This window comes from Candoia aspera, chromosome 1 (assembly GCF_035149785.1).
Source record: "Candoia aspera isolate rCanAsp1 chromosome 1, rCanAsp1.hap2, whole genome shotgun sequence".
NCBI classification, from domain to species: domain Eukaryota; kingdom Metazoa; phylum Chordata; class Lepidosauria; order Squamata; family Boidae; genus Candoia; species Candoia aspera.
The window spans coordinates 242751202-242774137 of record NC_086153.1 but is presented as its reverse complement, the minus strand read 5'-3'; the positions used below and the strand labels follow the sequence as shown (position 1 = coordinate 242774137).

Here is a 22936-nt window from a genome sequence, read left to right as displayed (position 1 = left end):
GGGATTTTATCACTTTCCAAGCTGCACTGTAGCCTTAAAGGGACACTAAGACCGACCACCCCATTACTAAATCACCAATTTGTATTCTTTTTTAAGTATATTTACCCTAATAGAGGCTTTCTACAGTGAGGAAAAGCTGGTTCGCTTGGTGCTTAACGTTATTTTGGGGATTACTTTTTTTAAAAAAATATTATTTTAAGCTTTGGATTTTGTTTTCCTTCCAAAGGAAATTCCAAAGATTGAGAATAAACAATTGTCTTCCTGTTACTATTTTTGTATTAAATTTGAAGATATTAGCATTTTCCTACACATTGAATTAGCTGATTCAGGTTTTCTGTTTTCTGTTTTCACTTTCCCTTGAGGACTGTCTGCTGTCTCACTCTCACTTTAGGTAAACACACTCTGGAACTCTTCCATATCTTTGACTTTCACTGGTTAAGCTCCAAAGGGGCATCATAATCTACTGTGTGAGACATGGAGGACTTCAAACAGATTCTTTCTGACTTTCACCAGAATGTTAAACAGATTTCTTCTGACTTCTATCAAGCTTTTATGCAAGATATCCAGAATATTGTGGAAAATATGAGACCTAAAATGTGGCATCAGGTTGGGGATGTGGCGGGGATGTGGTGGATGAAATTGAGGAATTTAAGAGCGATAGAAAGGTTTTTTTTAAGACTGAGATTGGGATTTTTATCGAGATGCTGGATAAGGATTGGATAATGGAGTTGGAGAAATCTAAGGGAGAGAGTGATCTGCAAGCATATAGTAAAATCGATCTCCTGGTGGGATGCCCTGAAAAGAACCTGGAATGTGGAGTCCTTGATGCTCTCTGAGCCTTGTTGTTTTCTGGCAACAACAAGGCTCAGAGAGCACCAAGGACTCCACAGTTCAACCCTGAGCTACAAATATTCGCTTCGATTAGAACCTGGAATCTTTGAGGGGGGAAGTTGGGTTATTTGATTCTTTCAAGAGGAGAGCTCTGTGCACATTGTGGGGATAAGTAACTGCTTTGGTTTATTTTGAAGTGGGATAAGGGTGAAGACTGTTCATCTGGTTTGCTTTAAGGATCTGATTGATTCTATTTGCCTTTAAAGATTTGGATTTACTGTTTTGAACTGGCTTTGTGTTTTGGGTTTATTAAGATTAAAATTATTAAAACTGTTGTATTAGGGTTAAGGAATGTTTATCTGGTTTGCTTTAAGGATCCAACTGATGTCATTCCCTTTTAAAGATATGGAATTACTGTTTTGACTTGTCTTTGTTTTTTGGGTTTATTAAGATTGGGATTATTAAAATCCTTGGACATCCTCATTCTTGGTCCCGTCTTGGTCCATTCTTGGTCCCTTCTTGGACATCCTCATCACCAGAGGAAATGATGGCAAGTTAGAAACAGAAGTCTACAGGAAAGCTACCCACATCAACCAAGTGCTCCATTACCAAAGTAACAACCCAACCTCCCACAAGAGGAGCTGTGTAAGAACATTATTCAGACAAGCAGTTACGCACTGCAGCAACCCAGAACACCAGAAAAAGGAAACAGATCATCTGTACAGCGTCTTCCAGCAAAATGGTTACCCATCAACTTTATCAAAATGGATACCCACTGAACTTTATCAAAAAGTGCCTCACCACTCAACCCACTACTACCCAACCAACAGAAGCTATGAAAAGGATAACACTGCCATACATCAGAAACATCTCAGAAACCACCAACAGACTGTTACAACCACATGGCATCACCATAGCACATAAACCAACTAAAACTCTTCAAAACATATTAAATAACCCAAAAGACCCAGTAGCCCAAGAAGGAAAAACAGGAGTTATCTACAACATACAGTGCAAGGACTGCAACAGCCACTGTGTAGGACAGACAGGCAGAGGACTAGCAGAGCACATCCACAAACACCAACTAGCAGTCAGAAGACATGATGAGAACTCCTTAATCTCACAACACATGGACAGATTCAACCATAGTTTCAACTGGGAAACTGTGAGCATCCTAAACCAAGCCAAATCCCCAAACGTCAGAGAATTCCTGGAAGCCTGGCACTCAGACAAAGCAGCCATCAGCAGGCACATAGAGGTAAACAACATTTGCATACCATTCAGAAGAGACAATAGAAAAGCCAAAAGACCAGAACACCTCCTCGCCAGCAATCAACACCCAGATATGCAAAGATTAACACCAGGATTAATACCAGAGGAACAATCAAACAGTACACAATACCCTAATCAAGGAACTATCAACTCAGTCAATCAACCAAGCAGCAAACAACAGCCCAATCAAGGAACTCCCAAGAAGAGAACAACACCTCCACCAACACAAGCTGGATAAACCACAGTATATAAACTGAGAGCAAGGCCCACTCTCTCTTTGCACTGAAGATGTTGCCTAGTCTGGCAATGACACATCTGCAAGAAAACAACAAGGCGCTCTGTTTATATACTGTGGATTGCCCTGCTTGTGTTGGTAGGGGTGTTGTTCTCTCCTTGGGAGTTCTTTGATAGGGCTGTTGTTTGCTGCTTGGTTGATTGCCTGAGTTAATAGTCCTTGATTAGGGTGTATTGTGCTGTTTGATGGTTCATCTGGTGTTAATCCTAGTGTTGATTTTTGCATCTCTGGGTGTTGATTGCTGGCAAGCAGGTGTACTGGTCTTTTGGCTTTTCTATTGTCCTTTTTGAATGGTATGTAAATGTTGTTTACCTCTATGTGCCTGCTGATGGCTGCTTTGTCTGAGTGCCAGGCTTCCAGGAATTCTCTAGCGTTTTTGGATTTGGCTTGGTTTAGGATGCTCACAGTTTACCAGTTGAAACTATGGTTGAGTCTGTCCATGTGCTGTGAGATTAAGGAGTTCTCATCGTGTCTTCTGACTTCTAGTTGGTGTCTACCAGTGGAGGACACCAAAACTCTTAAGTGAGGAGAAAGCTGCACAGGGGAGAACAAAATGATAAAGTCCTGTCATAATAGGCAGAAATCCATTCATATGACATTGGATTTATCATAAAACTTAATTAACTTAAACTATCCAACCTTGGCTGATCTTAAGAAGCTAAGCAGGATCAGACCTGATGAATACTTGGAGGCTCCCAGGCAATCCCAGGTCTCTTATTAAGTTTGGGATGACCAAAAGAAAAATTCCACAAGGCAATGGCAAGTCACGTTCATATTGCTGCCAAGGAAACTAATACTGTAGACATTTCCATGTAATTGTCAGCATCTGAGCTCAAGTCTTTGCTAACTTAATGGCACTAGCTATACCCTTCCATGAGCACCATAATGTATCATTATCTTTGAAACTCTCCATGGCCTTATTTTCCTAACTTTTTTATTCTTATATCCCAATAAATCCTTACCAAAAACCATAGCCCAAACTCATTTCATCATTCAATTCCACCAGCCTCAGTGTTGAAATACTGTTTTCTCTTTAATGTAATGCCAAGTTGTGCAGGAATTCTAGAATTCTAAGAATTCCAAGTCTCAGTCACTAACTTTAGAAATTTTAATCCAATGTTTCTGGAAATTACCAGGTTAGGAAAGCTGGTCTGTTCTCTGAAACTCAATTAGTCTTTTGTTCATGAAAGCCAATTAGTATTTGTACATTCACTATATGAAACTACTCACTACCAGATCTGTGTTAAAATAACCCTATAAATAAATGACAAAATAAGAAGAAAACCAACTGCTATAAACATGTTGAGCTGCATCTGAAAGACATAAAAACTGGGCCTTTTATTCATATGAGCATGAACTCTGAAAGCTGATTCTCTGGAAAAAGGAGGGTACGGTTTTGCCTACATTAAATATTAAAACACATATAATGGGGAAATCCCAACATAAGAAACAACTGCAGGATTAAGTGCCCAAAGTCAAATGAAATATAAATGCTGGCTTGCCCCAAGAAATTAAGTCAGGTAATGCAATGCCAGCAACTTCTACCGAGACACCAACAAGGAACATAATAGCTGGGGCGGGCTGCTTATGTTACTCTCAGGATGTGTTTCATGAACCTGACAGATCCTGACAATGGAGAACTCAGAGGACCTATCTACTGAACACTCTTGAACTTGGATACAGCATTCAAGTGACTTTTAGCATTATTGGATTGGTATGGATCAGTGCATAACAGTGATGCACAGCAACAAAAACTATAGGACTGTGCAAATCCTTGAAAAGAGATCTTTGAGGGTGCACATAGGAGGAGTATATGAAATTGCCTCTTTTTGAATCAATAAAGCACATGCATCTTTATAAGCAGCCCCATGAGCCTGGAGAAAGATGCAGCTGCTTTACTGATGCAAAAAGATGGGCATCATACAAAATCCCATGCCATGCCAAGCACCTCTTTTCAAGGATCTGCACATTAGTGCATTAGTAAAAGCCACATTTTCAGAGTCTTCAACAAATAGGAAATATTTTAAAGATCTGAGTCAACCTGTAAACTCTTATCATCTTCCTTTTATTATTTGTTTGTTTGTTTGTTTATCTGTGACTTTGAGTCAGTGTTGATTCCTGGAGACTGCCTGGACAAGTCCCTGCAGTTTTCTTGGCAAGATTTTGGAAGTGGTTTGCCATGGCCTCCTTCTTAAGGCCAAGAGAGAGTGACTGGCCCAGGGTCTCCCTGCTGGCTTTGTACCCAAGGCAGGACTAGAACAGTCTCCCGGTTTCTAGCCTGGTGCCTTAACCACTACACCAAACTGGTTCTCCTTCCTTCTATATGTTTATATTATTTCAAGAACACCTTCCAACAACAGAAAAAATTGTCCTTAAATGCTGCAAATGGAACAATTGAAAATTGAAAGGTTATTTGTTAATTGAATTAAGAAGTTGAACATTTGTATCAGATCAAGTAGCTTGAAGTGGCATAGCATAAACAGAATACATCAAGGTCCCAATGCCAAACAGGCAGCCAAGACAAAGGAGAGCCCAAAAACACAGTAATCACTGGAGCAAATCTTTTAGGAGCAAAAAAGGCTCAGGATCTTACTGAGCATAGCCAGAAATTCCCTATCTTGGAACTATATGGGTTAAGACAGTGTCAAAGACATAGCCTTTCATAGTAATAAAAAAGGTCTTCCATGCTCTGCATTCTTATTCTAATGTCAGAATAGTTAGGTTATTATCAAATGTAGCACCCTCAGGTTCTCAGCTATTTGCTATAAACTCAACTGACAGCTCTCACAGATTTTTAACCTGGGTAAAAATTTTAAAAACATTAATAGAGTTTTTAAAATCTGTACATGACTGGTTTTTAAGTCTTGCCTAGAGAACTGTCATCCACGATTTTATTGTTCAATCACCCCACCCAACTGATGGAACTTTGTAGGGGAATCTAGAGGACACTTCCTTCTATATAGGGATGTCCAAAACCTGCTGTTTTGGAAACAGAGTTCTCTGAAACATGCTTTTCCTCTGGACCATACCAATACAGGTAAGGTCGAACAATATTCTGCAAGTTAATCCTCCAAATTGCAGCTGGTGTGTTCTGGATGTGGTCCCCAAAATGTAACTCTTTTACCTGGAACACCATGTTAGAAACATCACAAAATGCTTATGGTTTGGAGGATTAACTTTTTGAAAACCATTGGACCACCCTTGGAATAGCCAAATTAACATAATCCAGAGTATAAAGAAAACAATTTGAACATCTACAGAACATTCCATTCCTGGAGCTACAGGTTTTGCACAAACCTACTTCTTCCTTCCATGTTATCCCAACATTTCTCATTCTTCTCTCATACAGATACAAATCAGTAAGGAAAGAAAGATGAAAGTGTTGTAAAATGTGTACTGATAAGTTTCTGATTACCCTTCATATTACAGTGTTTGGGCATTTTAGCAGATCAGAATACATCCAAATAACATTACCAAATATATACATTCATATAAATACATATCTATATCTCAATTTTAACTCTCCCCAAAATACATGCAAATTATATATTGCTTAAGCAAATATCCATAGGCATACCATCCAAAATAATGTCCCTGTGGCCAGAGTTGCATATTGATCAATCGTGGAAAGCACACTGAATATAAGGCAGATCAGCACTATGAGGAAACTGGGGGGGAAGAAAAGAACAAAAATTAAAATCACTAAACATTTAGTCAAGTTTTTTTTTGTTTTGTTTTTAAGAAAAGAAACAATAAATTAAAAAATAAATAAAAATTCCCATCCTTCAATAGTGTAATAAGGTGCAATGGAGAGAAAAAAGGTTGTTCTCACTCAGCAGAAGGTGGGGTAAGGGAGTGTGAAGGGGCTTAGTCGTCTAATTTTTAGCCTATTTTTTATTGGACAACAAAGACTTTGGACAAGGTATTATAAGCCAATACAATTCATCTTCTCCATAGATATGTGAAGTTAATAGAGGTATAAACAATGCTTGCAAGGAGCTAAATATTCATGTATATATGTACCTGTACAACAAACTACTTGCATAAATACATACTTAGTGTGTGGAATTCCCCTTATCAATTCAGCTGCCAAGGTTGAGTGCATGTACTTGTTTTAACAAAAATGACATTTTCCCACCCAAAAAGTGTTGACGGAAGTTGAAGTTGTACAAATAAGACCAGAAATGACATCAGAGCAGAATTTAGAACTTTCCATTCTAATCGTCTGTTCCAAGCAAGCTGCCCAAGAAGAAAAACATTGATTTCTACTAAATTTGAAGGGGTGGGGGCAAGGTAAGGATCTTATATGACTTGTTGCAAAACCATTACAAGAATCTGCCAGAGGCAAAGTATATAATTAAAATAAGAAGTGATTATATACATTATTACTGTATTTTCATAAATACAGTTCTTTGCACATGCATGTATACACAAGCCCACAGACAGAGTTCATTTTGATGAACTTTTAAAGGCCAAGTAGGACTGCACCTTCAATCTAACTGCACAGATCGGGAATTGTTACAATTCTCCATCTGCTACAGCATGTCAGATGCTATTTCCCAACCTGTGAAATATCCTGATCTCAGATCTGCTGAGAATTTGCTAGAAGATGCTATAGTGTGCCACACTGACTTTGTCCATTATACTCTAATTCTGCCTCCCTCCCTTCTGCTCTTACTATGCTGGAAGATACACGGTACGCTTAAGCAAATGCCATTTTTCAACTCTGAACTGGAATTCCTGAAATTCACAGTATCTTTATCCTTTGTAAGAAAAGTAAAAGAAGATACACAAACAGGATGCACATGTGCACCAGGAACCCACGGAAGCTAGTAATTTGAAATTCACAACAGCCATATTCTGACAGCATACCATTTAACAGTATAACATTCTCCATGAAGGCTTCCCTCCACTGGAATAGCTTGTGTCCAGAAATGAGATGGGCCCCTTCCCTCACATTCTTCTGACAACTTGGTGAGACCTGGTTGTTTCAGAAGGCCTTCAGAGACACCAGTTTGGGTGTTCTGAGTGAAATATAGCACAACAGAATTGTATTTTTTATTTTTTATTTTATTTTGTAGCATTTAATGTTATTGTATAACATATTGCTACACTGCATTTTTTTTTACTATAAACCATTTAAAGACAGTCAGGATTGAAGAACCATAGAAGTCTCATAAATAAATAATATAACTGGTGACACGAGAACTCAAGGAAACAGTTACTGACAGAAAAACCTGGGAAATCAGCCATCTGAGAATTACATTTTATTCTATATACGCAGTTATTGATTTGATAGATTTGTATTCTGCCTTTCCTCCAGGGACTCAAGGCAGCATACATACTACTCCCTCCTCCATTTTTCCCCCCTTAACAATAATCTTGCGGGGTAGTGTCGGCAGAGAAAAAGAGAGATTGCCTTAGCGTGACCTACTGAATTTCTATGCTAAAAGTAAATCGCAGCCTGGGTCTCCTCTGTTAACTTCTCTGTTAGCCCTGTATCACACTGGTGCTACAATTACTGACTTTACATTTCCAGATATATTACAAAAAAGAACCCAGCTGGATACTTCTATTTATGGCCAGACCCTTTTATTCTCATTCTTTAATCTTCTGTAAGAAAAAGAAAAATACGTTAGAGATGTTCTTGTAAAGTGTTTGTGAAAGTGTCCTGCGTGAACAACACTGCTTGAACTCTTATACAAAGTCTTGTACAAACAGTTGTGGAAAAGAAGCTCCATTTCAGTATATACAATTGTAAGGATTTCTAAAACTGGGTTTTTTTAAGTGCCCATAGCCATCCATGTTACAGTACTAAACTTTTTAATGAGTCATAAATATTATAGAAAAGTGGGAAGAATGGATTTTATATTCTAGTAAAACTAGATGTCTGAAGCTGGTAGTTGCTGCTCAAAAAACTGTGCTAAGACCTTGTTGGAAGCCAAGGTCAACTGTCAAGGTAGCCATTGATAGTTATTTTGAATTAAGCAGTAAATCTAACCACCAGATGGCAGTACATCAAAACTCATGACATTCCTTTATCAATTATAAAAAGGGTATGAGAGAAACAGAAACAACAGATGAAATATATCTGGTCATCTGGTCTACAGGAATGAAAACACTATCTATAATTATATAATACAAAAATGCAAAAAAGGTTTTTTCTCCAGAAAGAGAGTCCAGATCCTTTTTTAAAATGGCTTTGGTACACCTGATTACCAGTAATTTCTATCATTATCATCAGTCTGGTCACAGATGTGGAATGAACAGGGAGAGAGAAAAGGAATGAACATCTGATTATTTTAAATGACTAGCTACATTTTTAGCTTCCACTATTGTAAATTAAAATGGCTGATTCCATCACAACGTTAAACATATTTCTAAAAGATGTAATTTATACCACTCGAAAATTATCCTGAATCTTTTCATCTGATGAGTAAGAGCCATAGAACACCAAATGAAAAAATGGAATTGAAAATATTAGGCAGAAGAGGCTTGTATTTAGTATGATTTTCTAGCTATTCTTGTATCACCAGGAAACCACAGTTCCAGAAAAATCTATTCAATTTCTTATGAATAGAAAAGGACATTACATGACATTTTAATATAATAAAAGAGGGCAACTACTTGACGTAGAAGAGATAAAAATAATGAATATTGGGTTTCCTGGTATTAGTGCCAGTCATTTTTTTGCACTTGACTGCAGCTTGAGAATTTAATGAAAGTCTTTTATATTTCATGCATCTTCTTAGCACTGATTATGTCACATCAAGTTTGTGTCGACCCTCTAGCAACCATTCAGCTAGATTTTCTCCAATCTGGTCTTTCAAGTCTCTCAACCTTGCACCCATCGCCACTAAAATTGTGTTCATCCACTTTGCTGCTGATTTCTTCTGTTTCTCTTTCCTTCCACCTTTTCCAACATTATGGGAAGCTAGGGAGTTAAGTCTTCACATACAGTAATGTGTCCAAAATATGATAATTTGAAGCTGGTCACTTGTGTCCCTGGGTTGATTTTTTTCTTGCTGTTTGGTGGTGTGTGGTTTTTTGTTTGTTTTGTTTTTTTGGCTATCCATGATATTCCCAGGAGTTTTCCCAACATCACAGTTCAAAAGCATTAATACTCTTGCTTCTTCAAAATCTAACTTTCACTTCCATAGAGCATCACAGGAAATCATCTGCACAATTCTGATCTTTGTAAGTATATAAATATCTTTTCTAAGACCTTCCTTGCTACCCTACCAAGTGCTAGTCTGCAGCATATTTCTTGGCAGTTGGTTTCTTTACTACTGATAGATGATCCTAAAGGGAATCCATCTCTCTCTCTGAGGCATATTTTTATGATGGGAAAGCAGCTTTAACTCAGTCGGGGGCTGGAGGTGGTCGAGGACTCCTGGCTGAATGGCTCCCACTTGCAACATCTTGTAATGAGCTCCTCTAACAAGTTCCTTTTATTTCTATTTTATCACATTTTAAACTCACCATTCAACTTCAGATAGTTTTTTATCCTACTATGGAGCCTCCCTTGCTATTTATATTTGACTTATACCACTTATCTCTTGATATGGGGAAAAGGAGGAAGAGACAAAGGACTCCCTCGGCAACCCAACCCTCTTCTAAACCGCTGAAATAACAGAAGGTGGACAGATTTGTTACAAGTAAGTGAACCTCACCAGTAAACTATGATTCCCCAACTTATTTATTGAATAGAAAGGATTATTTGGAGTGGGATTTATAGGCTGAGATAGAGAGTCAACAATTGTTGGAGTTTTCTTCATCATTGATAGAAAATGCTTCTTCCCCAGAGGCTGTTGCTGTCTGCACAGCTGCTAAACAATTAAATAAGGAAGGACTCCTTGATCATAAAAGCTTGGAAGTCCAGAACTCATTGGAATTTATAACCAGACACAGTCTACTGACGGCACAGACAGTTCTCTCAATCTTTGATTTACTGACTACGATCAAAACTCAAGTTGATTCTTTAAGAGACTCCCTGGTTGAATTTGGCATGAGTCTTGCAAATCACACTGAGGCCTCTGATAAAGCTAAGGGCTTGCACCTGCACCGCTCCTCTCGGTCAGGCTGAGGAGGAAAGGAAGTTTCAGCCTCTGAAGTTAACCCTATATTAGGAGCTAAAAGGGAAGATAAGAAAATGACAAACATCTGTATAGAAATGGATGAAAAGGGTAAAAAACCTGTATTGGGTAAATGTTACTTACAACCCAATAAGATAGCCCTTCAAATACAAACTAATAGAATTAATGGAGGCAAATGGGAGTCGAAAAGAGCTATACTGCAATCATTAAGTCAGTTACTACGATGTGAGAAACGATTTGTGGATTTACAAAAGATAGACTGGCTACCAGCCAGAGGCAGCTTTAGACGGATTCTCTTGACTTTCGGTCTTTCTGTGATACCAAGTATGCTTCTAAAAATGAAATACTTTTGAATACTTTCTCAATATTCCCAATTCAAGTTCTTCATTCAGATGAAGTTAGTCCCCTTATAATTCAGCATAGTCAAGAGAGTGTTATAAATTCAACTCATAGTAGAAATACTCCTGCAGATAAATTCAAGGACACCTCATTAATGGAGACTATGCCAAGGAACAGTAATAGTAAACATTCTCTCCACCCGATAACAACTCAGTTGCCTCCTGTTCCTTTAGAACGGAACTTAATTAACTTATCCAGTGCTCCACCAGATAATAGACAAGTTGATACACTTAAGAAATTAAATGACTTAAAAGGAGCTTTAATGGCAACTTGCCACACAGCGAACCCTCTATTAAATTTAACACCTCAAACAATGCAAGAAGAAAATCCTCACTTGGGACAACAATATGAATGCACTGAAGAGAGAGAGCAAACTAGCTGTAGGCAGAAAGCTGCCAATGAGAACCATGAACTACAAAATCCAGATGTAATATCTGAGATAGAGGAGCCTTTTGCTCTCACTACAAGTATTAATATCACACAGAAGCAAGTGGAAACAACTAAAGCAAAAATTATTACAGTGGCCCAAGTTCATGAGCAACCCTTAGAAATTTCCGATCTTGGCTCTTTAGAAGATGGGGATATGGATGGGACCCACTTGGGTCATAAAGAGGGTTTGTCTAGATCAAGGATATTAACGCATATGGCCTGACGGTATGCAGACCAGTGTAAGATAAAACCCCTGAAAATTATTTCGTGGAATATAACCGGATGGTATCGTAACAAAGGCCTTAACCATTTAGATCATTTGTTAGATACGGATATCCTTTTGCTTCAGGAAACTTGGACAGCTGATGATCTTGTATTCAATGGCTATTATTCGTACAAGTTGGAGGCAACCACTGGCAGAGGGCCAGGGCGGATGAAAGGCGGACTGGGAATTCTTATTTCTACCACTCTGAGAGTAGGCCATAAATCCATTCAGCCACTTAATCAAATAACTATGGCTATACTCTTAGATCTGGGAAATATTTCCTTATTAATTATTAATGTGTATTTCCCGCCAATACAAAGAAGAGCCGAAATAGAGGCAATGTAGTCAGATCTAGAGCGGTACGTGGATAACCTCCTTTTGGAATATCCTAGTGCCTCGGTACTACTCGGGGGCGATTTTAATGCCAGGCTAGGTCCTGATGACCAAACACTGTTCTCCAAATTTCAGCAGTACCCGCCAACCCATGCTCCTAATTTACCTGATGCCACTCTTGTACACCTCTTCAAAGATAAAAGATCTAACTATGCTGGGATTTGTCTGGCCAAGTTTGCAAACAAGTTTAATCTATACATACTAAATGGCTCCATGAAAAGTGATCACCCAGGAGAATATACATTTATGGCTGGAACTAGGAAAAGTACTATTGATTATATGCTAGTCTCTATTAATTCATTACATTCAGTGGAGTCCTTTAAGGTGCTTCCGCATCTAGAAAATGACCATCTTCCTTTAAGTCTACATTTGAAGATACCTACTAGTCAGCTGCAGCCGGAGACATATTTTACCCCTGTCATTGTACCAGCAGGACAAGTAAGTTGTCATGCCAGATGGACCTTACAACTTGATTAAAGGGTGAGGAAGACATTGGCAGAGGATGATTTACAAACAATTCGATCATCGTTTATGTCTCCCAATACCTCACAAGACCCATTGATTTTGTATAAAAATTTAATACAAAAATTACAACCGGTATTGACTCGCATTACTAACCCTGACAGCAAAAAGGTTGTGACTTTCTCTAAGACATGGTTCGACAAAGAATGTGTTGAAGCTAAGAAAGCCCTCACTGCAGCTTATCACTTATATAAATCCGAGACAGAGTCTATTAACAATGCAAATACAAAATCTCTTGAACACCTCCTTGCTAGCAAAAAACAGTATAAGAGATTGGTGGCTGATAAGAAGAAGCAGGATATGAAAACCACGTGGAAACGTCTTATTGAAGCTGCCAAACTGAAGAACACCTCTCTTTTTTGGCAACTATTATCCAATCAGACTGTCAGATCATCTACTATTCTAGACTCTCACATTTCACCAGAGGTGTGGGAATACCATTTCCAGAAAATGTATGAGGATCCTAACAATGCGATGTTGACACAAATGAATGAAGGTCTAATCGAGTGGCCCCCAGTCTCAGTGGCTGAAATCAAATTTCTTATTGGACAACTTAGAAAAGGGAAGGCTCTGGGAATGGAGGGAATGAAGATAAATGATCCTGCCAATTACCGACCTATTAGTCTACTGAATATAATTAGTAAGCTATATGCTAGACATTTGCAAGGAAAACTCAAAGACTGGCTGGACCAGAGAAATCTTATAGTGGACGAACAGGCTGGCTTTAGAGAGGGCAGAGGAACTATTGAACAATGCCTGATTCTTCAACACTTGATTGAAAAATATTGTTCCAACAAGATAACATCATTGTATGCTGCTTACATAGACTTAAAGGCAGCTTTTGATTCTATATCTAGGCCTAAGCTGTGGGAGAAGTTGGAAGCTGCCTCAATAGATAGCAGGCTTCTCTACCTAATACGTGCCCTACACTCAGATACGGCCTTGAAGGTCAGGTGCAGTAGATCTGGGTCACTGTCCAAGCCGATTAAAGTACAAAAGGGGGTGAAACAGGGTTGCATTTTGGCTCCCCTACTTTTTAACTTCTACATTAATGATATGGTAAGATGCCTAGGTCACCCAGACTTTCATCCTCCTAAATTAGGGGACCGAAGTATTGCCCTGCTGCTGTATGCAGACGATGCGGTCATACTCTCCAGGACTCCTATAGGTCTCAAGAGAGCTTTGACATCCTTGGCCCAATATTGTATTAATAATCAGTTAGAAATAAATTATCAGAAAACAAAGATAATGACCTTCGCTAAAAGGCCGAAACTTCACTCCTGGCATATAAATGGGCACAGAATAGAGCAAGTGACAAGCTTCAAATACCTAGGGGTAGTTGTGCATAGCACTGGATCTAGGAAACCTCACTTTGAGTATGCAGCTGATTCTGGACAAAAATCAGCCAATGCCATTCTAAAGTTTTTCCGAAGCAAAGGCGGGCACTATATTCCAGCAGCTCTTAAGCTCTTCCAGGTGAAGTCATTAGCCCAGCTCCTTTACGGGTCCTGCGTTGGTGCTCCGACTTTAAGCATTACACCTCTGGAAAGAGTGCAGTCCAAATTTATTAGAGCAGTACTCTAAATGCCCAAATGTGTGACAAACGCTCAACTTCGATTGGAAGTTGGCATGATAAAAGTCGAGGCAAGAGTGCGTCTAGCCTCCCTGAACCTTTGGCTAAAACTCAAGCATTATCCCCAAGGTTTAGCACCACTCATTTTTCAAGATTACTTCCAATCCTCTTGGTTAAAGGACATTGAATTTAGCCTCACAAAGCTAGGATTTTCTACAGATTCAATTCTTAGGATGGATTACGAACAGGCAAAATTGACCCTGAAGCAAAGGATAAAGGATATAGAGAGACAAATGGACTTACAGAAGGCCCCTCATTTCCTATCTTCAGAGCATAATAAATATATTGTCAATACCGCTAACTACCTTTCTCAACTTGAAATTCCTAGCCAGCGGAAAGCTTTCTCCCTAGCTCGAAGCCATGCACTCCCTTCTGCAGTCTTGGAAGGCAGATACAAAAAAATCCCAATACTGCAAGGCGGTGCCCTTGTAACAATGGAGAGATAGAAACTACAGACCATGTGCTTCTCCATTGTCCTTTTTATAAAGAGCTCAGGAGTAAACTGATATTACCTTTGATTAGTAAATGCCCTAGATGGAAAGATATAGATTGTATGCAAATGTTACTTATAGATGAATATCCAACTGTCACGGTGCAAGTAGCCAGATTCTGCGCAGCTGCTATGAAGATACATCAGATTATGATTGGAAAAATGTAGTAATGTATCCCTTGTAATAACTTTGTGGTCTATATAACACACTTTATATATGACATTTTACTCTTTTTATCACTCCTTTTAATATTCTATATATATATTTTATAGACACTTATACCTGATAGAATATTAGTCATGATAATGCAAATTAATAAGATTGTTTTTAAACTTGATTAAGGGGCTCACTTACATTGTGATCCAAACGTATTTTAACACCTAACTGGAACTTGTAAACTCAAATTTAAAATTATTTTAATTTAGATGGCTCATATTTTATGGCTAATGTGCATATTTTTATAGAATTGTATCTTGTACTGGTCAGTGACCGTAATAAAATCAATTGAATTGAATTGATCCTAAAGGGCAGAAGCTATTCACCATTTTAATATCTTTATTGTCACCTCCAAGGCTGTTTTTTGTACTGTTGTCCTTAGTTTGGTCTTCTTTTTAATGAATAGTTGTCCCATTTTATTTCACTGTGTTCCTTGTCTTTATTGCAGTTTGCATATCATTTGTATTTTTTGCTATCAGAGTAGTGACATCAGCACAGGTTATTGATGTTTCTTCCTCCAGTTTTAAAACCATGCTCATCTTCCAATCCAGCCCATTTCAATTTAAATTCATCATATAGGTTAATTAAATAAGGAAGAAATGCACAGCTTTGTCTAACTCCATTGCTGACCTACGGAGAGTTTCACCATTTTTCATCCAGACTGTGGTTCCCTGTCCTCTATATAGATTTCTCCTGAGGACAAGGAGATGTTCTGGGATTTCCATTTTCCTAAGGAAATTCCACAGCTTGACATGGTCTACACAATTGAAGGCCTTTCTATAGTCAATGTTTTAAACAAGCAATGCGCGGAAGTGGAAGAAGACAATAGAATAGGAAGGACAAGAGACCTCTTCCAGAAAATTAGAAACATCGGAGGTAAATTCCAGGCAAAAATGGGTATGATCAAAAACAAAGATGGCAAGGACCTAACAGAAGAAGAAGAGATCAAGAAGAGGTGGCAAGAATATATGGAAGACCTGTATAGGAAGAATAACAATATCGGGGATAGCTTTGACGGTGTGGTCAGTGAGCTAGAGCCAGACATCCTGAAGAGTGAGGTTGAATGGGCCTTAAGAAGCATTGCTAATAACAAGGCAACAGGAGATGACGGCATCCCAGCTGAACTGTTCAAAATCTTGCAAGATGATGCTGTCAAGGTAATGCATGCTATATGCCAGCAAATTTGGAAAACACAAGAATGGCCATCAGACTGGAAAAAATCAACTTATATCCCCATACCAAAAAAGGGAAACACTAAAGAATGTTCAAACTATCGAACAGTGGCACTCATTTCACATGCCAGTAAGGTAATGCTCAAGATCCTGCAAGGTAGACTTCAGCAGTTCATGGAGCGAGAATTGCCAGATGTACAAGCTGGGTTTAGAAAAGGCAGAGGAACTAGAGACCAAATTGCCAATATCCGCTGGATAATGGAAAAAGCCAGGGAGTTTCAGAAAAACATCTATTTCTGTTTTATTGACTATTCTAAAGCCTTTGACTGTGTGGACCATAACAAATTGTGGCACGTTCTTAGTGGTATGGGGATACCAAGTCATCTTGTATGCCTCCTGAAGAATCTGTATAACGACCAAGTAGCAACAGTAAGAACAGACCACGGAACAACGGACTGGTTTAAGATTGGGAAAGGAGTACGGCAGGGCTGTATCCTCTCACCCTACCTATTCAACTTGTACGCAGAACACATCATGCGACAAGCTGGCCTTGAGGAATCCAAGGCTGGAGTTAAAATCTCTGGAAGAAACATTAACAATCTCAGATATGCAGATGATACCACTTTGATGGCTGAAAGCGAAGAGGAACTGAGGAGCCTTATGATGAAGGTGAAAGAAGAAAGTGCAAAAGCTGGTTTGCAGCTAAACCTCAAAAAAACCAAGATTATGGCAACCAGCTTGATCGATAACTGGCAAATAGAGGGAGAAAATGTAGAAGCAGTGAAAGACTTTGTATTCCTAGGTGCGAAGATTACTGCAGATGCTGACTGCAGTCAGGAAATCAGAAGACACTTAATCCTTGGAAGAAGAGCAATGACAAATCTCGATAAAATAGTTAAGAGCAGAGACATCACACTGACAACAAAGGTCCGCATAGTTAAAGCAATGGTGTTCCCCGTAGTAACATATGGCTGCGAGAGCTGGACCATAAGGAAGGCTGAGCGAAGGAAGATAGATGCTTTTGAACTGTGGTGTTGGAGGAAAATTCTGAGAGTGCCTTGGACTGCAAGAAGATCCAACCAGTCCATCCTCCAGGAAATAAAGCCAGACTGCTCACTTGAGGGAATGATATTAAAGGCCAAACTGAAATACTTTGGCCACATAATGAGAAGACAGGACACCCTGGAGAAGATGCTGATGCTAGGGAGAGTGGAAGGCAAAAGGAAGAGGGGCCGACCAAGGGCAAGGTGGATGGATGATATTCTAGAGGTGACGGAATCGTCCCTGAGGGAGCTGGGGGTGTTGACGACCGACAGGAAGCTCTGGCGTGGGCTGGTCCATGAAGTCACGAAGAGTCGGAAGCGACTAAACGAATAAACAACAACTATAGTCAATGACTTCCCAATACGAGTTGGGCCAAATGAGGAACCACTGACAGTCCATGCTATGCAATGTAGATTTATGAACTCCATCAAAGTATACATTATTTACAGCATGTAGATTTTTCTTTGTATATGAGGCTACAGGTACTCCTAGGAAAACTGTGCACTGTTATAACTGATAACTCAGCTGGATCACTGACGCATTTCTCTAAGCTATCAGATACTTATCAAAGCAAGAAGTAAGAAATCACGTATATTTGACTTCCGGTGGGAATATGGTGGACTGAGCAGCTGTGCCCGTGAGCTCCGTGGGCAGAACTGGCATTGTGGCAGTTTATTCAGGTACCAATCGAAGCAAATATTTGTAGCTCAGGGTTGAACTGTGGAGTCCTTGCACTCTCTGAGCCTTGTTGTTTTCTTGCAGATGTTTCATTGCCAGACTAGGCAACATCTTCAGTGCGAAGAGGGAGTGGGCCTTCCTCTCAGTTTATATACTGTGGATTGCCCTGCTTGTGTTGGTAGGGGCGTTGTTGTCTCCTTGGGAGTTCTTTGATTGGGCTGTTGTTTGCTGCTTGGTTGATTGCCTGATTTAATAGTTCCTTGATTAGGGTGTTTTGTGCTGTTTGATGGCTCATCTGGTGTTAATCCTAGTGTTGATTTTTGCATCTCTGGGTGTTGATTGCTGGCAAGGGAGTGTACTGGTCTTTTGGCTTTTCTATTGTCTCTTCTGAATGGTATGTAAATGTTGTTTACCTCTATGTGCCTGTTGATGGCTGCTTTGTCTGAGTGCCAGGCTTCTAGGAATTCTCTAGCATTTTTGGATTTGGCTTGGTTTAGGATGCTCAGTTTCCCAGTTGAAACTATGGTTGAGTCTGTCCATGTGTTGTGAGATTAAGGAGTTCTCATCGTGTCTTCTGACTGCTAGTTGGTGTTTGTGGATGTGCTCTGCTAGTCCTCTGCCTGTCTGTCCTACACAGTGGCTGTTGCAGTCCTTGCACTGTATGTTGTAGATAACTCCTGTTTTTCCTTCTTTGGCTATTGGGTCTTTTGGGTTACTTAATATGTTTTGAAGAGTTTTAGTTGGTTTATGTGCTACGGTGATGCCATGCGGTTGTAACAGTCTGTTGGTGGTTTCACCAACAACCTTCATCAAGCAGTTGGAGTCAAGCAATTGGAGTCAAGATGGCAGAGAGAGTGGAGGTTGTGTGGTGTGGGCTCCCTGTGGATGATTTTTTTGTACAGCAGCTTTCGATACCATCGACCATACTTTTGGGTCGGCTCAGGGAGTTGGGGGTGGGTGGTGTGGTTTTATGCTGGTTCGCCTCCTTCCTCCAGGGCCGGTCCCCATCAGTGTTGATAGGGAGCAAGAGATCTGACCCGCGGCCTCTCCTTTGTGGGGTGCCACAGGTTCGGTGCTCTCTCTGCTCCATTTTAATATCTATATGAAACCGCTGGGTGAGATCATCCATCGCCATGGGATAAGGTACCATCTGTACGCTGATAATACTCAACTATACATCTCCATCCCAAGTAACATAAGTGAGGCTGTGGCCAACCTCTCTCAGTGCCTGGAGGCTGTGGGGGTCTAGATGGGGAACAACGGGCTTCAACTGAACCCTGGCAAGATGGAGTAGCTGTTGGTTAGGGTCTCCCGGGTATCCGGGAACATAGCATCTTTGGTTCTGGATGAGGTTGCACTGCCCCAGACAGACCTGGTGTGGAACCTGGGGGTTCTCCTGGACTCACGACTCCTGCTCAAAGAGCAGGTGGCAGCCATGGCCAGGGGAGCCTTTGCACAACTTCACGTTGTGCACCAGCTCCACCCCTTCCTAGATCAGGAGTCCCTTTGAATGGTCACTCATGCCCTGGTCACCTCCCGCATAGACTACTGTAATGTGCTGTACATGAGGCTACCCTTGAAGAGTATCTGGAAGCTGCAGCTGGTTCAGAATGTGGCCGCACAGGCAGTCTTGACAGCCTCAAGGAGGGCACATATAACACCATTGCTGCACGACCTGCATTGGGTACCAGTTTGCTTCCAGATCCAATTCAAGGTGTTGGTTATCACCTTTAAAGCCCTACATGACATGGGTCCAGGGTACCTGAGGAACTGCCTCACCCCCATCACATCAACCCGTCCCACCTGGTGAGGCAGAGGGGGCATGCTAGAGACCCTGTCCATGAGAGACTGTTGATTGACAGGGTCCAGGAGGAGGGCCTTCTCTGCCATGGCCCCCGCCCTCTTGAATAAGTTATCCCCAGAGGTGAGACAGGCCCCTATTCTCCTGGCCTTCCAAAAGGGGGTTAAGACTTGGTTGTGCCACCTTGCTTGTGGTGGGAGGGGGGAGAGTCAATCATGGGGGTGGTTGATACCATGATGGGGCCAATGATGACACCGTTAACCACCATCTTGGACTTTATATTTTATATCTTGCATTTTTATATTTATGTATTTATATTTATATTGTATTTTAATATTTTAATCTTTCATTTTTAACTGCTTGTAAACATTTTGGTGCCCCCCCCAGTGCTCATTTTGGCCCCTCCCCCCAGTGCTCATTTTGACTCCCCCCAGCACGGTGCCCGGGGCACATGCCCCGCTTGCCCCCCCTAGTTGTGGCCCTGACTGCACCTTCCCTCCAGAAGGGGTGAATACTTCCCAGGAGCTAGAAAGCAGAACAAAGTGGGGGTTCCCCCAGATGAAGAACTAGCTGGGCTGCAGATACAGAGGAATAGCAGCAAATCTATTTTTGATGTATTTCTTCTGGAGCAGCAACACAGCCCTTTCAAATTTTATGAGACCTGTGTGCAAACACCGGAAGCCTCAGGTCTTCCTGAAACACCCGAAGGCTGATTCCATTTACAGGTGGAAAGACCCTAAGAAAGGAGCCAACCCCCATTTTTTGCTCCAGTCGTTACACCTTGAGACTAGAGTATCCCAACAACCCAAATGTGTTTGTCTTTTCTTTAAAAAAGCATTTCCATCTGTTCCGAGTCCACAGAAGTCTTGTTTTATTTATTTATTTACCAAATTTACGTGGCTGCCCATCTCACTGAAGATGATTAAAATCTGCAAATTGCTCCATTGCCCTCCAGTGAAAAACATGAGGAAGGAAGTCTAGGGTTTACGACATCATTTACAAATTAGGGTCAAGTTCTATTCTCCAGTTTCTTAAAGGGAGTACTGTCTTGCCTGGGCTTCATTTATATTGCATGTCGCACTAGCAACTCAATTGTTAATCAGTTAAAAGATAGTCACAGAGCAAGTCTCTTTTGTTCCACATTTTTTTTTAAAAAATGCCATGCATATCTGCAACACTGCTGACTAGAGAATGACGCTAGTGAAAACAACCGATTTTGCAAAATTGCCTTCCACTGAGTGATCTTACCCATTTTAGAAGGATGTTTTTCATAACCACCTCCTGACTAATTCCCATTCTACATTTTTAATATAACATAAAAAATAGTACCAAGGCTTCAATAATTCTAGTTAAAAGTGCAGCAGCTTAGTGCAAGTTAGATAATAGCAAAATACTTAAGCCTGATCTGTTACAATGGAATACAAATGTAAAGGAAAAAGGGAACATAGTTATTTAACACAGCAAATGTGTTATAGACGCACGCTACCAGAAGCAAAAGGTCAAATAATACATAACCCTTAATATCACTCAAGTCTGGAAAATGTGCATCTGTGAGCACATTTGTCTTTTATTTAAGTACATCAATAGAAAAAAGAACATTGTAGAGTTGTAATTTTGATTGTTATAATGGAGAAGGGAAACTCAATAAAAGGAAGAAGGTTTTTTCAAGATACACAACATAATTAATATCCAGGGCCAGTCCTACCTTTAAGGTAGAAGGAGGCAGGCAATGGATGAATGAGGATATAATTTATAACCCAACATTAGTCTCTTATTTCTGGACACATTCCTCCATCTTTTTTTTTCTGTCACTTTTGACTGGAGGCTCTTATCTTTAAAAAGTCAAAAGAAACTTAAAGAAACTCTGCAAATCCTTTTTCTAAGATCCCTAAATGATTTAAAGATATATACACTCAGGCATAGTTTGCATGTCAGAGGAGCATACAAAATATTATTTCAAATATAGGAATCAATTAACCAAGGCAAGAAAGTGTGTGCAACAAGAGAAGAATTCAAACTGTTCATGTAAGACATCTTAGGCCCAAATTACATGCAGTACCACCTATTTATTTATTTATTATTCAAATTTAATTATCGCCCATCTCCCCCAAAAGAGGGACTTTTCCTGTAAAGTCTCGTTCTCAGGCCCAACGTCACGTTTTTGCAGACTTTGGCAAAGATAAGTAGGTAGGTAGGAGACAGATATCAACAATAATTTTGCTTTCTTCATGGCAAGGTCTATTCACCGGAGTTCAATTCAAGTATGGAGGCCCCACACTTATTATCATTTAGGGGAAGGGGGCAAAAATTCCACTGTTTGAGAAGAGATTGGATAGTAGTGGTGTTTTTACTACACCTTTTTAGCTGTTCAGAGCTATAAGGGGGTAAGTGGCATATACAATTTTAAATATATAAATAAATAAGGTTTACTAAGGTTTGTCTGAAGAAACTCACTTTAGCAAAGTTACTACCCAAGTGACATCTAAATACAGCTATTCAAAACATTTCTCCCAAGGTTAGGTTCTCCAGAACTTATGCCTAAAATAGTATCTTGTACATAGTAAGTCCCACTAAAGTCAATGTGCATGAAACAGCAGAACTAACAGTAAAAACAGGAGAACTAAGAAATATGTGGTTTTTGCTGGATTTTACCTAAGATTCTCAGTTAATTCAGTTAATTATCTTTTTATTCAAACCATTTAGACTTTTAAAGCTCTTATGATATAGTTTTCATTACTTTAATGTTTTGTAAGCTACCTGGAACCATTCAACAGTTAATAGCACAAAACTTTGAAAATAAATGAATAAACTACAAATAAAATATTTGAGAAGATGGTGCAGAGAGACTAAGGAAGCTATAGGGGGAGGAAGCAGTTTTTCAGGAAGCAGGCTTTTTTGTTTACTCTCAAACACTTTCCACAGAAGCGAAAATTGCACACATACTATAATTAATAAGTATATACTATTCTTACGAATACATATGACGGACTGTGCACCATCAATAAACAAATGATATTGACATGACTATCTGCAATCAACTTCAGCAAAGGATCGTTACCTTGTCGTGGTGCTGGAGCTTGAGCACCTCAATGATGCCATGAGCTAAACCGTGAAGGGCCACCCAAGACGGGAAGGTCATGACAGAGAGGTCAGACTAAATGCGATCCCTGGGGAAGGTAATGGCAACCCACCCCAGTATTCTTGCTGTGAAAACTCAATGGATCAGTACAACCAGAGATATGTCGGTATACCATCGGAAGATGAGACCCCCAGGTCGGAAGATGGTCAAAATGCTACTGGGGAGGAACAGAGGATGAGCTCAACTAGCCCCAGACGTGATGACGCAGCTAGCTCAAAGCCGAAAGGACGGCTAGCGGCCGACGGTGCTGGTGGTGAACG

At 40.0% G+C, this 22936-nt stretch overlaps 1 protein-coding gene across 1 annotated transcript in view; it reads right to left on the bottom strand.

Moving 5' to 3' along the window:
- The window catches only part of KCNQ1 (potassium voltage-gated channel subfamily Q member 1), a 375374-nt gene that overhangs the window by 304267 nt on the left and 48171 nt on the right, over positions 1-22936 (bottom strand). Inside the window, exon 2 of the mRNA XM_063289351.1 lies at positions 5976-6066. Within this exon, the coding sequence (XP_063145421.1) occupies positions 5976-6066 (91 nt within the window). The remainder of the gene's footprint in view (positions 1-5975; positions 6067-22936) is intronic.